The 12,073-nt window shown below is 37.0% G+C and overlaps 1 protein-coding gene across 1 annotated transcript in view; it reads right to left on the bottom strand.

Annotated features, from left to right (window-relative positions):
- Positions 1 to 11,399, bottom strand: part of LMBRD2 (LMBR1 domain containing 2) — a 24,823-nt gene extending 13,424 nt beyond the window's left edge. The window contains exons 1-11 of the mRNA XM_009285173.1: positions 11,183 to 11,399; positions 10,644 to 10,723; positions 8,656 to 8,751; positions 7,723 to 7,890; positions 6,734 to 6,944; positions 3,630 to 3,704; positions 3,169 to 3,282; positions 2,755 to 2,938; positions 1,711 to 1,892; positions 875 to 1,008; positions 555 to 660 (exon numbers count right to left, since the gene is read on the bottom strand). Of these exons, the coding sequence (XP_009283448.1) occupies positions 555 to 660; positions 875 to 1,008; positions 1,711 to 1,892; positions 2,755 to 2,938; positions 3,169 to 3,282; positions 3,630 to 3,704; positions 6,734 to 6,944; positions 7,723 to 7,890; positions 8,656 to 8,751; positions 10,644 to 10,723; positions 11,183 to 11,356 (1,524 nt within the window). The 5' untranslated portion in view covers positions 11,357 to 11,399. The remainder of the gene's footprint in view (positions 1 to 554; positions 661 to 874; positions 1,009 to 1,710; positions 1,893 to 2,754; positions 2,939 to 3,168; positions 3,283 to 3,629; positions 3,705 to 6,733; positions 6,945 to 7,722; positions 7,891 to 8,655; positions 8,752 to 10,643; positions 10,724 to 11,182) is intronic.
- Between the last annotated feature and the right edge of the window lie 674 nt (positions 11,400 to 12,073).

Raw genomic sequence — 12,073 nt, 5'->3', positions numbered from 1 at the left:
GGGAAGTGGTTGAGTCCCCATCCCTGGAGGTATTTAAAAGACGTGTAGATGAGGCACTTAGGGACATGGTTTAGTGGGCATGGTGGTGTTGGGTTGATGGTTGGACTCGATGATCTTGGAGGTCTTTTCCAACCTCAATGATTCTATGATTCTATGTAACTCGCTGTCCTACAGAAAATGGTTGTTCAGTAAAACCGAACTCACTGGTTTTCATTGGCAAGTTAGGTTTGTTCCCAATCTGTAAAGGTGTCCTATATGCTAAAGCCAGTGGAAGCTAAAGCTATTAGGACGTGAAGAATAGTCTGAACTCTTCAGCACGATATTTTACTTTCTTAGGATAAAGAGACCAAAACTGAAAAATTGAGCTATTGATGACTCCTGTGTAGCCAGCAATCATTACCGAACTCCTGGTCTATAAGTAAAGTATTTCTACCATGTTCAATACCAGTGAAAAGATTTGAGTATCTGAATCTTACTATAAGAAGTATCTAAAAATATTTTGCCTATTCTCCAAATCATATAGAAGCCTCAAAAATCACATTTTCTGTACTCACAGACGTATAAGCAGTTGGCTGAGTGTTTTTGTGAGAGATTGTTGCATCCATATGGGTCAAGCCCAAAAAGTTCAAGCATAATGGTGGAGTAAGACGGCAAAATAACCTGCACAAATGCAAAAGACAACACCATTTAAAACAATTTCTTGCACTAAAAATATTAAGTAATCATAACTGGATATATCACAGAATCATGATGTACAGCTCATTAGGATTTATACCCACATGATTATAAATGAAAGAATAAAAATGAAAGTTTCATGGACATTTTCAATTGAGAATTTGACAGAAAATCCACAAAATATGTGCCACATACTCACATGCCACTGAAAAGGAGACTGTATGCATCTGTCTGATGATGTGAAGCTAAGTAATAATAGTTGAATACACGGATCCTGAAGACAGTAGAGTAAACACAGATACTTAGGAAAAAGATGGTAAGAAAACAGGCCATCTGGGGGGAAAAAAAAAGTTTCAGTGTAGAACTCTACTAAAGGTTTTAATGCATTCAGCACATAGTCTGTGCATGCAACAGGCTGACTGCAGTCTAATTTTTCATTTTGAGATGGGACAATAACACCAGCTCTGAGAAGAGTTTCAGGAGTTTTTTTGACTAATTTACATCGAGAATGATACTTGCAACATTCTGCACTTCATATAAGCTAACACAACTGACCCTATGAACATTTATTCCCACAAAAAGTGATAAAAACAAGCATTTGCAATTCAACCTATTTTGTTAGTATACTGGAATTTTTCAGCTCAGTTCCTTTACTGATGAATTTGTGCACACATATGCTAGCCACACCTGTGACTGGATTTCTGACCAGCAGCAAATTCCTGTTTAGGGAAGAGAGGTTACACACATGGTTGATTAGACACGAAGTCTAAACACATAAGCTAATGTTTCACAAATTACTCTACACATTATATTGAGCTCAACTGGGTCACACCTTCACCCCGTATTGGAGAGTTACAAGAAATGGCAAAACGCAGAATCCCTCCACAGAAACAAAGTTTGGCATTATATATTTTAGAGACATTCTGAAAGTTGAGAGACTCTTTAGAGACTTATTTTTAAATCAATCTGGTCTACTATTATTGTAATAACAATCTATCTGAAAAGATTTTTGTTGAGCGATTATCTCAAACTTACCTCTATGTATATATAATTATATGTCTTTTCTGCCAGCTGTATGAAAACTGCAAATAGTGATAAAACTGGTTTTGTGCTGAAAAACGTGCACTCCGACCACACAACAATTACAGAGAACGTGGCCAGAACAACTGCAAGCACCCTGTAAAACCATGGTCGTAGAAGACATTCCCAGTACCACTCTGCAAAAAAACAAACACACACACATCCAGAATCAGTTAATGAAAATTACACAACCAGAAATGGAACTCCCTCACAAAAACTGTTGTGAACTTCTTCCACACATGCCCTTAAAAATCAAGGCTGGAGTCTGTGGGTTCACACACTTAATTTCAGGGCTTTTCCAATGCTTAGAGATCTGGCTCAGCCCTAAGGAATCATATGCACAACTGGGGAAAACAGGGTGGGATTTGGGAGGCAAATTTTGCAAATGGATGGGGGGGCGGAGGGTGTAGAAAAGAACTCTTCACTTTTGGCCCAGATACTATGGGTGATCCACTTTTTGTTTGTTCATCTGTTACTCTCTCAGAAAGAAAGCTTAGGCTGTAAAATTATATTGTCCTACCCTGGAAAGAACTCACTGCTAGTGATTTAACAAATCAGTTAAAACATGATTAGGAGAAGACACTTTCTAAAAAGATGCACAAGCAGCCGCATGTCCTAATGTTTAGTACATGACAGACGAAGAGTCCTTTCCTCTTTGCTTTACTGCAAGAACGGTGCCACCTCAATAATATCCCACAAATGTAGAAGGTAGCCACGATCCAAAAATTTGAAGTTGCTATTTTTCTTTCTTCTTCTAAGGCTTCAAAGTTTGCTATTGCTATTACAATATGTAACTGCTATCAAATTCGTAAAAAAATTCAAGCTTATGGTCAAGAACATAAATCAATACCCGATGGCTATTCCATTACATAAATGCATTAAGATGCACATTTGATTCCCTCTACTGTAACTCATCTTTTTCATAAAACAATCGGTTCTTCTTACAAAACTGTACTAGTTATTCCTTTACATATTCAAAATCTGCATGACAGCACTTACCAACAGTTGGTGTGTAGAAATACCGAATAATTTTATTCTCTGGTTCCTGGGAATGAAAAGTATGAACAAACTGTCGAGTTGCACTGGTTTCATTTTTTGCCACATCTTCTAGGTAAAATGCTTGTTCTAAAAGAATTTGCCACTGGACCTGTGTACGACGATGTCTCTGTACTGAATAGATTACCTATAATAAATTCCAAGAAATTATGGTTACAACATACTTGCTTCAAGAAATGAGATATTGGGATATTAAACTTCTGTTTTCTTTCACTGAGAAAAGTTCCCATTAAGTAGCAATCCCAAACCCCACTATACTCAGCAATACAGGTAAAGTACATTGAAAATCTTTGTTTGACTGGCATTTATTCTCATTACTTTAGTGTAAGTGAGGCATTCTCTCATTTATTAATATACCTGCTTGTGAAGTTTGACCAAACTTTTTTCACTTGGATAACTGTTCTGTCTTTCATCAAAATCTTCATAATCGTCCATGTTCCTACCCATTCTTTCCTGGTACTCAGTAGGACACTGGAAGGAAAAGGGAAAATTAACTGGAAGACAAAGGAGTAGGAAGTGCTCTTTGTTAATTATTCGTAAACGTTTGGGGCATTTCATGCAACTGAACAGCTCACTTTAAGTATAGATTTTTCTGTTTCTAAAATACTACATATGTCAAAATACAGCAGATAATTACATACATCATAAGAAAGCATTCCACAAAGAATTTCAACTCCAAGTCTTGTCAGAAACTCACAAGATGCCAATTAGAGATTTTATGTTACGGGGAAAAGAAAATAATGTACAAGTATTCAATAGGTGCAGGAAGCATGCCCTCCCAATTGAACAATTATGGCTAAAGATGAGCAATTTGTTACCTTTTTCAGTATTGTATCAACACATTTTCTCAAAGGGTGGTTATACTTGATACTCTCACTTACTTTACGGACTTCCTGTGGAGGGAAAAAAAAGAAAGAGTTGTTTCATCATGTTAAATAGATTAAATAATTTTACAGGGTCAGATAAGAGTTCCAGCCCTCCCAATGGAAAAGATAACCATCAGAGCTTAAAAACAACAGAATTTCCTAAAAGCCACAGCTTTACTAGACATTTAATAAAAGATAATTGAAGAAGTATTTATAAAGAACCCGTATGTATTTTCAAAAAAAAAAAAAACAACCCACGATGCCAGTGTGCAAACATTACTCTGTGAATGTGTGGAGGATTGGTTTCTATGCATGAATTTTGAAATGGAAAATACTTTCTTGTTTTAGTTGTAGGTAAAGAGGAGGAGTTTCTATCTTACCTGGTTTAGCTTTACTTTTATTACTTTAAGCAGCTTGATGAATATCATTTTATATCTTCCTCGCATTTATCTCCACATAGCTCACTTCTGAGACCATTTGCATTTATCAGTAATAAAAAGATGCTACCTAACAGCTAGATAAGTTGTGTCAGAACTGGCTCTAGCAGTTTATCAGGCTTAGTGAGAACTAGCTTTTATTCTTCATCCTATTGGCAATCCAGAGATAACCTTTTGATGCTTTTTTGTTGTTGTTACAAACAGCACTTTAAAAAAAAGATGCAAGTTCTAGAGTCTGGAGGACAGAAATAATTGTAAAGGCTTAGAAATCTTGTCAAATAGGATGATTAGCAGACAGAAGAATTGTATCTGTTTAGCGTGACAAGGAAGGCTAAATGGATATAGACAGTCCTTTGACATATAAAAGGCTGTTCTAACAGATGACTCTCAGTAATTCTGGATACCCTCTGAATCTCCTGAGGGAATGATCACAAGAGATCTGATTAGTCTGCGGCAAAGAATTTTTCGTTATGTAGTGGGATTATGAAAAACAAACAAACAAACAAAATCCCACAAGAATATCTGTAAGGGTCAATCCTAACATGTTCAGCCCTGTCAAGTAGAGCACTGGACTGGAAAAAAATTAAAAATACAAAAGTGGGAAGTATCCTCCAGTGCTACAGTTTCTTGTGTTTTCAAAATCTCTGATAAAGGAAGAAAACAAAAGCCTAAACTGAAGTGGCTGAGAGCTAAAATTTTGTGATTTATGTCAAATAACAACAGCAATTCATAATATTTACAATCAAGTTCTCAGAGTCAGCACTGCCATTCTTAAGAATCTTTATGTATTTTCACACACTTCAGCGTTCCTGTGAAGGTTGAAAATAAAATACCAATAAAAGCCCAAGATTCCTAAGGTATAGTGCAATTGTTTCTAGACTGAAAGAAAAAAAAAAAGGGGGGGGGGAAGTGAAGTGCCAAACCTTGAAACAAGATTTTATCATGCATTAACAATATAATATATTTTATGTTGTGCATGACATAACCTCAGAATCTGTCAGTCACCCTACCTGACTTAAAGGACAATCTAGTACAAGACAGCAGTCTAGTACAAGACCCTCTTTTCAGGGAAGTTTGCCGCCTCCCTGGGCCCAAATTAGGGACATCACCACAAGACTGAAAAGCTTAGTGCAACCTTCAGACTACTACCCGTTCCTGCTCTGTCATGTGGGTACTAATGATGACACAACAAAAAGTCTGAGGTCAATTAAGAGATTTCAGCACCCTGGGAAGAATGCTAAAAAATTCAGGAGCACAGGTAGTGTTTTCCTCAATCCTCCTAGTAATGGGGGGAGACTGGAAGAAACAGGCGAGCCCAGGATACCAGTACCTGGCTCCAGAACTGGTGCCTCCGACAAAACTTTGGGGTTTTAAACCATGGAAGAGCCTTTGAGGCACAAGGTATGCTGTGTTTAAGGGAACACAATAGAACAGAACATTTTGCGTTGGAAGGGACCTACAACAATCATCTAGTCCAACTGCCTGACCAATTCAGGGCTGACCAAAAGTTAAAGCATGTTATTAAGGGCATTGTCCAAATGCCTCTTAAGCACTGACAGGCTTGGGGCATCGACCACCTCTCTAGGAAGCCTGTTCCAGTGTTTGACCACCCTCTCGGTAAAGAAATGCTTCCGAATGTCCAGTCTAAACCTCCCCTGGCACAGCTTTGAACCATTCCCATGCATCCTGTCACTGGATACCAGGGAGAAGAGCTCAGCACCTCCCTCTCCAGGCATCTGGACAACGCTCTTAACAATATGCTTTAACTTTTATTCTGTTCTATTCTGTTCTATTCTAAGTGCTAGCCTGGTAAACAAAGTTTTTGTTGCTCATTTTCTAGTAAGTTTTGTAGTTATGCCCCACTCAGATGTTTTTAGCAATTTCTTCAAAATGCTATTACTGAAGAATGAGAATTCCACCATTATTTTATGTTGACGTATCACAGAAGAAGTTCACCCTACCTTACAACTCTTCAGAAGTATTATTTCCAAGCCATGGTATCAGAGCAGCAAAACAGGGAATAGCTATTCAATGGGTTGCATTTCCATTCTGTTCTTGAACTACACTAGAGTCTATTGCTCACTCACAAATAACAATAAATACAGTCTCAAAAAAAGCTCTTTGAAAAAAACAATAATCTAGATATTGTCTTCTCAAAAGGCACATAGCATGGTCCTGCAAATCCAACTTGGAAACTCTTCCCAAGATTCCAGAAATATACTGGGAGCAGAGCATAAAAGCAGACATACACAATTTGCATGAACGATAGTGAAACATCTGTACACTGTATTTTCAAGTTCACTCTGGAATGTTTTTCATTAGCGACCAATATTAATCCAAAAGGGTCAATACAAAAATAAAACCAACAAATAATGGCTATGAAGTTGCCATGGCTATCAAGTTGCCAAGTTCTTCACATTAGGGACTATTTCTCTTTTGATTTTTACACAGGACTGAGTGTCATCAAGTGGCACACTATGATGATTTTCTTAATTTACTAATATTTCACAGTAAGTTCACGCTACTTATGTTTTCTTGCCACAAGTGCCCAACACCAAGAAATTCAGAGGTGATTAACAGCAGCCTTCACTTACTTCATAGCGAAAGCTAGTTACTTACTTCCATAATATCCTCTAAATTCTCCTCTGCATCTGCTTTTTCAGTCATCAGTTTGGCAGCTTTGAAATAGGTCTTCATGAGTAGATAACCCCTCTTGGCCCCATTCCAGTGAGAACGGGGAATTTCCACCAAACCATAACCCAAAAGCAACACAAGAAGAAAGAGACCCCATGTGTTTGCAGCAGCTATCCCAATAGTCTGAAGTTGGTTCCTAAGGAAAAAACCAATAGCAATAACAAAAAAGAAAAAGCAAACAACCAACATCCTCCTGCCTGACCCACAAGAAAGCAACCTTGAAGTATCTATGCACCAATATGGCTTCAAATTTACAGGAACAGACTTAGCATCATCTGTAATTCTTGCCTAGGGCCAGTCTGCTACTTGGCCATATTTAAAGCTGCCACGATTTTTCTGTATCTCCCCATGCTTCTTCCCTCTCTGGAGGGAAGACAAAAATGTTTGTTCTCAAAGGAGTATGTTCCTTTAGGAAACAACATGAGCTTAGCAAACCTATTGCAAGTGAAGCACATGACAGTGTTTACTACTGTATCTAGTATGCAAGACCATTAGCAATGTTGTAACTACCAATTATTTTAACTTACCTTATGGACTTCAAATAGAATCTACAGTAGACAGAAGCACTACACAGGAAATACTGACATAGACTTTTTGAAAGATGTTATTCTGAAAACACTGAGAAAGTTTCTGCACTACTTTGCAAATGCATTTGTAGGGAGAAAAAAAAAACATTGCAAATATAAGAGGATTCCTCTGCCGTACGTATCAAAATCAGAAATCCAAAAGACAAATTTCTATGAACAGTCAAAGAATCCTTTTCCATAAAAAAAGTTAACAAAACTTTCCAACTGCCTAGCAAAAATCAGATCAACTAAAATTGTTTTTTAAAAAAGACCCATTTCATCTACAGAAGAGATTACCCGTGACAATTTCATAAGAACTCATGCAAGTGCTTACAGCATTATTCTTACCACTGTAAATTGAAGTTTGGGTTTACAGCCACATATATTAAAAATGCTCCAAAAATCAGCAAGTAAGTGCCATAATAGATTGCATTCTCAATTAATGCAGTTTTAATCTTTCCAGTAATGGAGAACCCTCCTGATCTAGCATATGACTGCATGAAAGGTAGCAGAATCCTAGAAGGGAAGAAAACAAAACCAAACCACATTAGCCAACAAAACAAAAAACAAACAAACAAAAGAGTAGTTTAGCAGTGGCAGGATACTGAGACAGGGTGTTTAAGCTAAAGACTCCCAAGCGTCTAACAAAATTAGCTAGTTACATGTTTTTATTCTAGATGTACTGGTCTGATGGCAAACCTTAAACAAGCTGCAGACAAAAACAATACAGTTAGATTTACTATGAAAAATCTGTGTTAATCAAGTACTCACTACCAACTCTGATATTCTTGACTGAGCTACAAAAATAATTATTTGATGATAGATTGGTCAGAAACCACACATGAATCTAACCCAAAAGCACAATCTGTTTGCTGTAGCTATATTATAGCTTTATATAATATATCCAATAAAACCAAATAATTTACAATATAACTCAAAAATTACCCAACTTATTCATGGAATTATTTTGGTGTCCTGTTGCCTAAAACCCATTTTTTTCAATCTATCCATTAACACCTCTATGTGTAAACTGCTCAGTTTCAACTAGAAAAGTGAACCAAGAGTAAATAGCTGCCACCTGAAAAGGAGCAGAAAAAAAAAAAGCTCAATTTAGTACAGTAATTATTAGAGAAATTTCACTGCTAGCAAATAATATATGATTAGATAGCTCTGTGGAATAGTGATATATAGTCTTAAAGAGTATGGTATGACTGTTAATACACTGCACTTAGAAATTATACCTATATCATAATCTTTGTCATATTCTTTTGCCTTACTTACCATGTTAAAAACTGCGACGTCCAATATACAACACGCCAGAAAATTGGCATAATTCCATTAGGAATATAACTCCATGGTTTGAAACATTTTTGCTTGCTGTAACAATGTAAAGAAGCTTATTGTTAGTTGTAGGGCCAAGAGTGTAAGGAACATTTTCTATAAATTCCCCTATCTAGAAAGGTCTTTGAAAATAGCATAGAAGTAACAGACTACTATTTGAGTAAGTAGTCAAACATCAACCATCTCAGAAGAAAATAAACTGAATCAATACTTAAAAATATTTATCATTCTCCTCACCGCAAATAACTTATCTAGACAAGACAGCTTTCTTAGAGAAAAAAAACAGTAGCTCAAAGACTAAAGAGGAATAAGCAATTAAGCAATTTAAGGTTACAATTTTTCTTTTTGGGCAGGACGTACTTTCTTCATGCAAAGAAAAAAACATTTCTATACACAGAAGACCATTCAACTTTAGTTAGTGCAGCAGGTTTTTAAAAAATATCCAGGGACCCCATCACCTAGCTCTACTACCTAGAGCATTTAGCGGTAAAAAAAAGCGTGTTAGTTGTTTCTTCCGTCACCCAGATGGATTTAGTCAAGCTTATATAAATTTTGACTTGTTGAGCCAATACTTTTCTGACAGGTAGTGTTTGCTTCAGACGACCAGAAAAGCCATGAGAGCCTTTTAGTAAAAAAAGAGCAAAAGGCAAAGTGCCCATCCACACTAAGACACTTCGGTTTTTTTCCCACACCTGTCTGGGTAATGAAGCAATGGTGACTCAAGGGGCAATACAGACAATTTAATAGGAGTATCTATTGAGAAATAATTGGTGTTTTCCAGGGTCAAACTAGTCAAGCCTGAGTTGTGAGTTTTGACGTACACAGCCTAAAAATTTTCAAAACTATCAAATTACCATAGAATGACAGGTAGCGTGACTAAAGGTTTCAAACAAAGTTTTAAGATCTGACTTGCACCAACACAGTATCTGCTCAATTACTACTTAAGTCGATATTTCTATTTGATGTACTCGTCATATACTACAGCATAACATCCATCAGCTTGTTCTGAAACTATAGGTAAATTGAAAGGCTATTGAATAGTTTTCAAATTGTGTATTTACCTAACTATGTTTAATTAACATACGCTGGGTGATTTTAAACAAAGGGTAAAATGTTGTGCCACTAAGTCTGGCATTTTACTGTTCTTCCACGGATATACAACATCCAGATAGCGTCCGCTTTGGGGCAACAAAACTGGCAAGACGTTCCATGGACATATCAACTGACATCTTAAATGCTCTAATCATCTTACAGATAACTAGGCTGCACACATCCACAAGATGTGGAAATAGCCAATGGAGGCTAAAGAATGAGCAGCCATGGAAAGAGCCCACATTCGCCTACATTTCCCCATGTTTTAGGGATTACTTCCTTCCTACCAGAAGACAGCGAGCAGGCTATCGTTACTTTGGTAGAATATAGTAAATTTCAGATAACTCCAATTACTATATATATGCAATTATAATAAGCAATTAGATATGCTGCTTATATATAAGACAAGCCTACTAATTTCATTCATAAGGTATAAAATTAGATTTTCAGGTCTAAAGTCTTTAAGGTTGTGAAAGAAAGATAAGCATTCACCAAGGCCTCTCTCCTCATAGATAACCAAGGTTGCTTGAAAAGCTTAGTTCTGTTGCTTTAACAACAAAATAAAAGAAGTCTTGCATGAAATTAAAAAAAAAAAAAAGAGGAATATTTAGGTAATCAGTTAGAACTAATGTATACATTACTACCAATAGATGCAGAGGCACTTTTCTTCACCTCTTCCCTCACCTTCCTGTACACTTACAATCTTCAAATGTCATATCACACAGATAACACTTGTTTATTAGTCTTAAAACCACAGTACACTCCTACTATTTAAAACAAGAAAATCATAAAATACTTCTTTAAAAACAGTCTGACGAAGAAAACATAGCTGATACCTTGGAGCAAGAGTAACGTAAGAGCCATTACTTTCTGCAGGGCTGGAGTTAACAGCAAGTTTGCACCGATTATAAATAGTCTAGAAGACAATTAATTTTATATCAGTGACCAGAAAAAGGTACAACATTTATTTAAAAATAATAAGTCCCATTTTTAAAGACATTTACTGTAGTCCAGGTTTAAATTTAGGAGCAATTATACTAATAAACCCTCAAAACAACATGCAATCTGCAGGACAAGCAAGTAAAAAACTGAAAGTGTTTTTATGTTGCCTAAACAGATAAAATAATTGCTATAAACAAATAATGACATTTTAAAACATCTGAAATAGATTTGTTATCTGATAAGATCAACAAAAAATAAAATTAATTGTAAACACAGACACTGCCATGCAAAAAGGTAACAAGTGTTTAATTTAATAAGATACTATTTGGAAAATTTATTTGCTGTTTAAGATATTGTCTTCTGAAATTATGATTAAAAAAAAATACCATACACATTTTATGCAACTAAGCAGAAAATCTCATAAGTTTCTTACCGTACTGACATCCAGAGGCAGTATAAATACAATAAGAAAGCAAAGATACCAAGCCAATAGTGTTGCTATGATCACCAGCCTATGCTGTTTCTTGAAGTCTCCATACCGATGAAGCAGGAATAAGGCCAGAAAAAAGACAAATACTATCTCAAGGCCCAACGCTGCACCACTCATTATTGAAAGTTCACTCCAGCCACACAGCACAGGTCACTTAAGAAAGCAGATCAGAACTGTAAGACAAAGACATTTAATTACATTAAAATATCTGGAAGTTATTTATGCAGAAAAGAGTTGTTTAACAGACATTTTTAAACATATTAATAGACTTTTCTTATTTCATGACAAGAACTCTTATCAGATGAAGAACAAGACTTCAACTGTATGAGGTTCAACAAGGACAAGTGCCGGCTCCTGCACTTTGGCCACAACAACCCCATGCAGCGCTACAGGCTTGGGGAAGAGTGGCTGGAAAGCTGCCCAGCAGAGAAGGACCTGGGGGTGTTGGTCGACAGCCGGCTGAACATGAGCTGGCAGTGTGCCCAGGCGGCCAAGAAGGCAAATGGCATCCTGGCCTGTATCAGAAATAGCGTGGCCAGCAGGAGTAGGGAAGTGATTGTGCCCCTCTACTCGGCACTGGTGAGGCCGCACCTCGAATACTGTGTTCAGTTTTGGGCCCCTCACTACAAGAAGGACATTGAGGTGCTGGAGCGTGTCCAGAGAAGGGCAACGAGGCTGGTGAGGGGTCTGGAGAACAAGTCTTATGAGGAGCGGCTGAGGGAACTGGGGTTGTTTAGCCTGGAGAAAAGGAGGCTGAGGGGAGACCTCATCGCTCTCTACAACTACCTGAAAGGAGGATGTAGCGAGGTGGGGGTCGGTCTTTTCTCCGAAGTA

Source organism: Aptenodytes forsteri, unplaced genomic scaffold (genome assembly GCF_000699145.1).
Source record: "Aptenodytes forsteri isolate BGI_AS27 unplaced genomic scaffold, ASM69914v1 Scaffold120, whole genome shotgun sequence".
Taxonomy (NCBI): domain Eukaryota; kingdom Metazoa; phylum Chordata; class Aves; order Sphenisciformes; family Spheniscidae; genus Aptenodytes; species Aptenodytes forsteri.
This window is presented reverse-complemented; position numbering and strand designations above follow the sequence as displayed.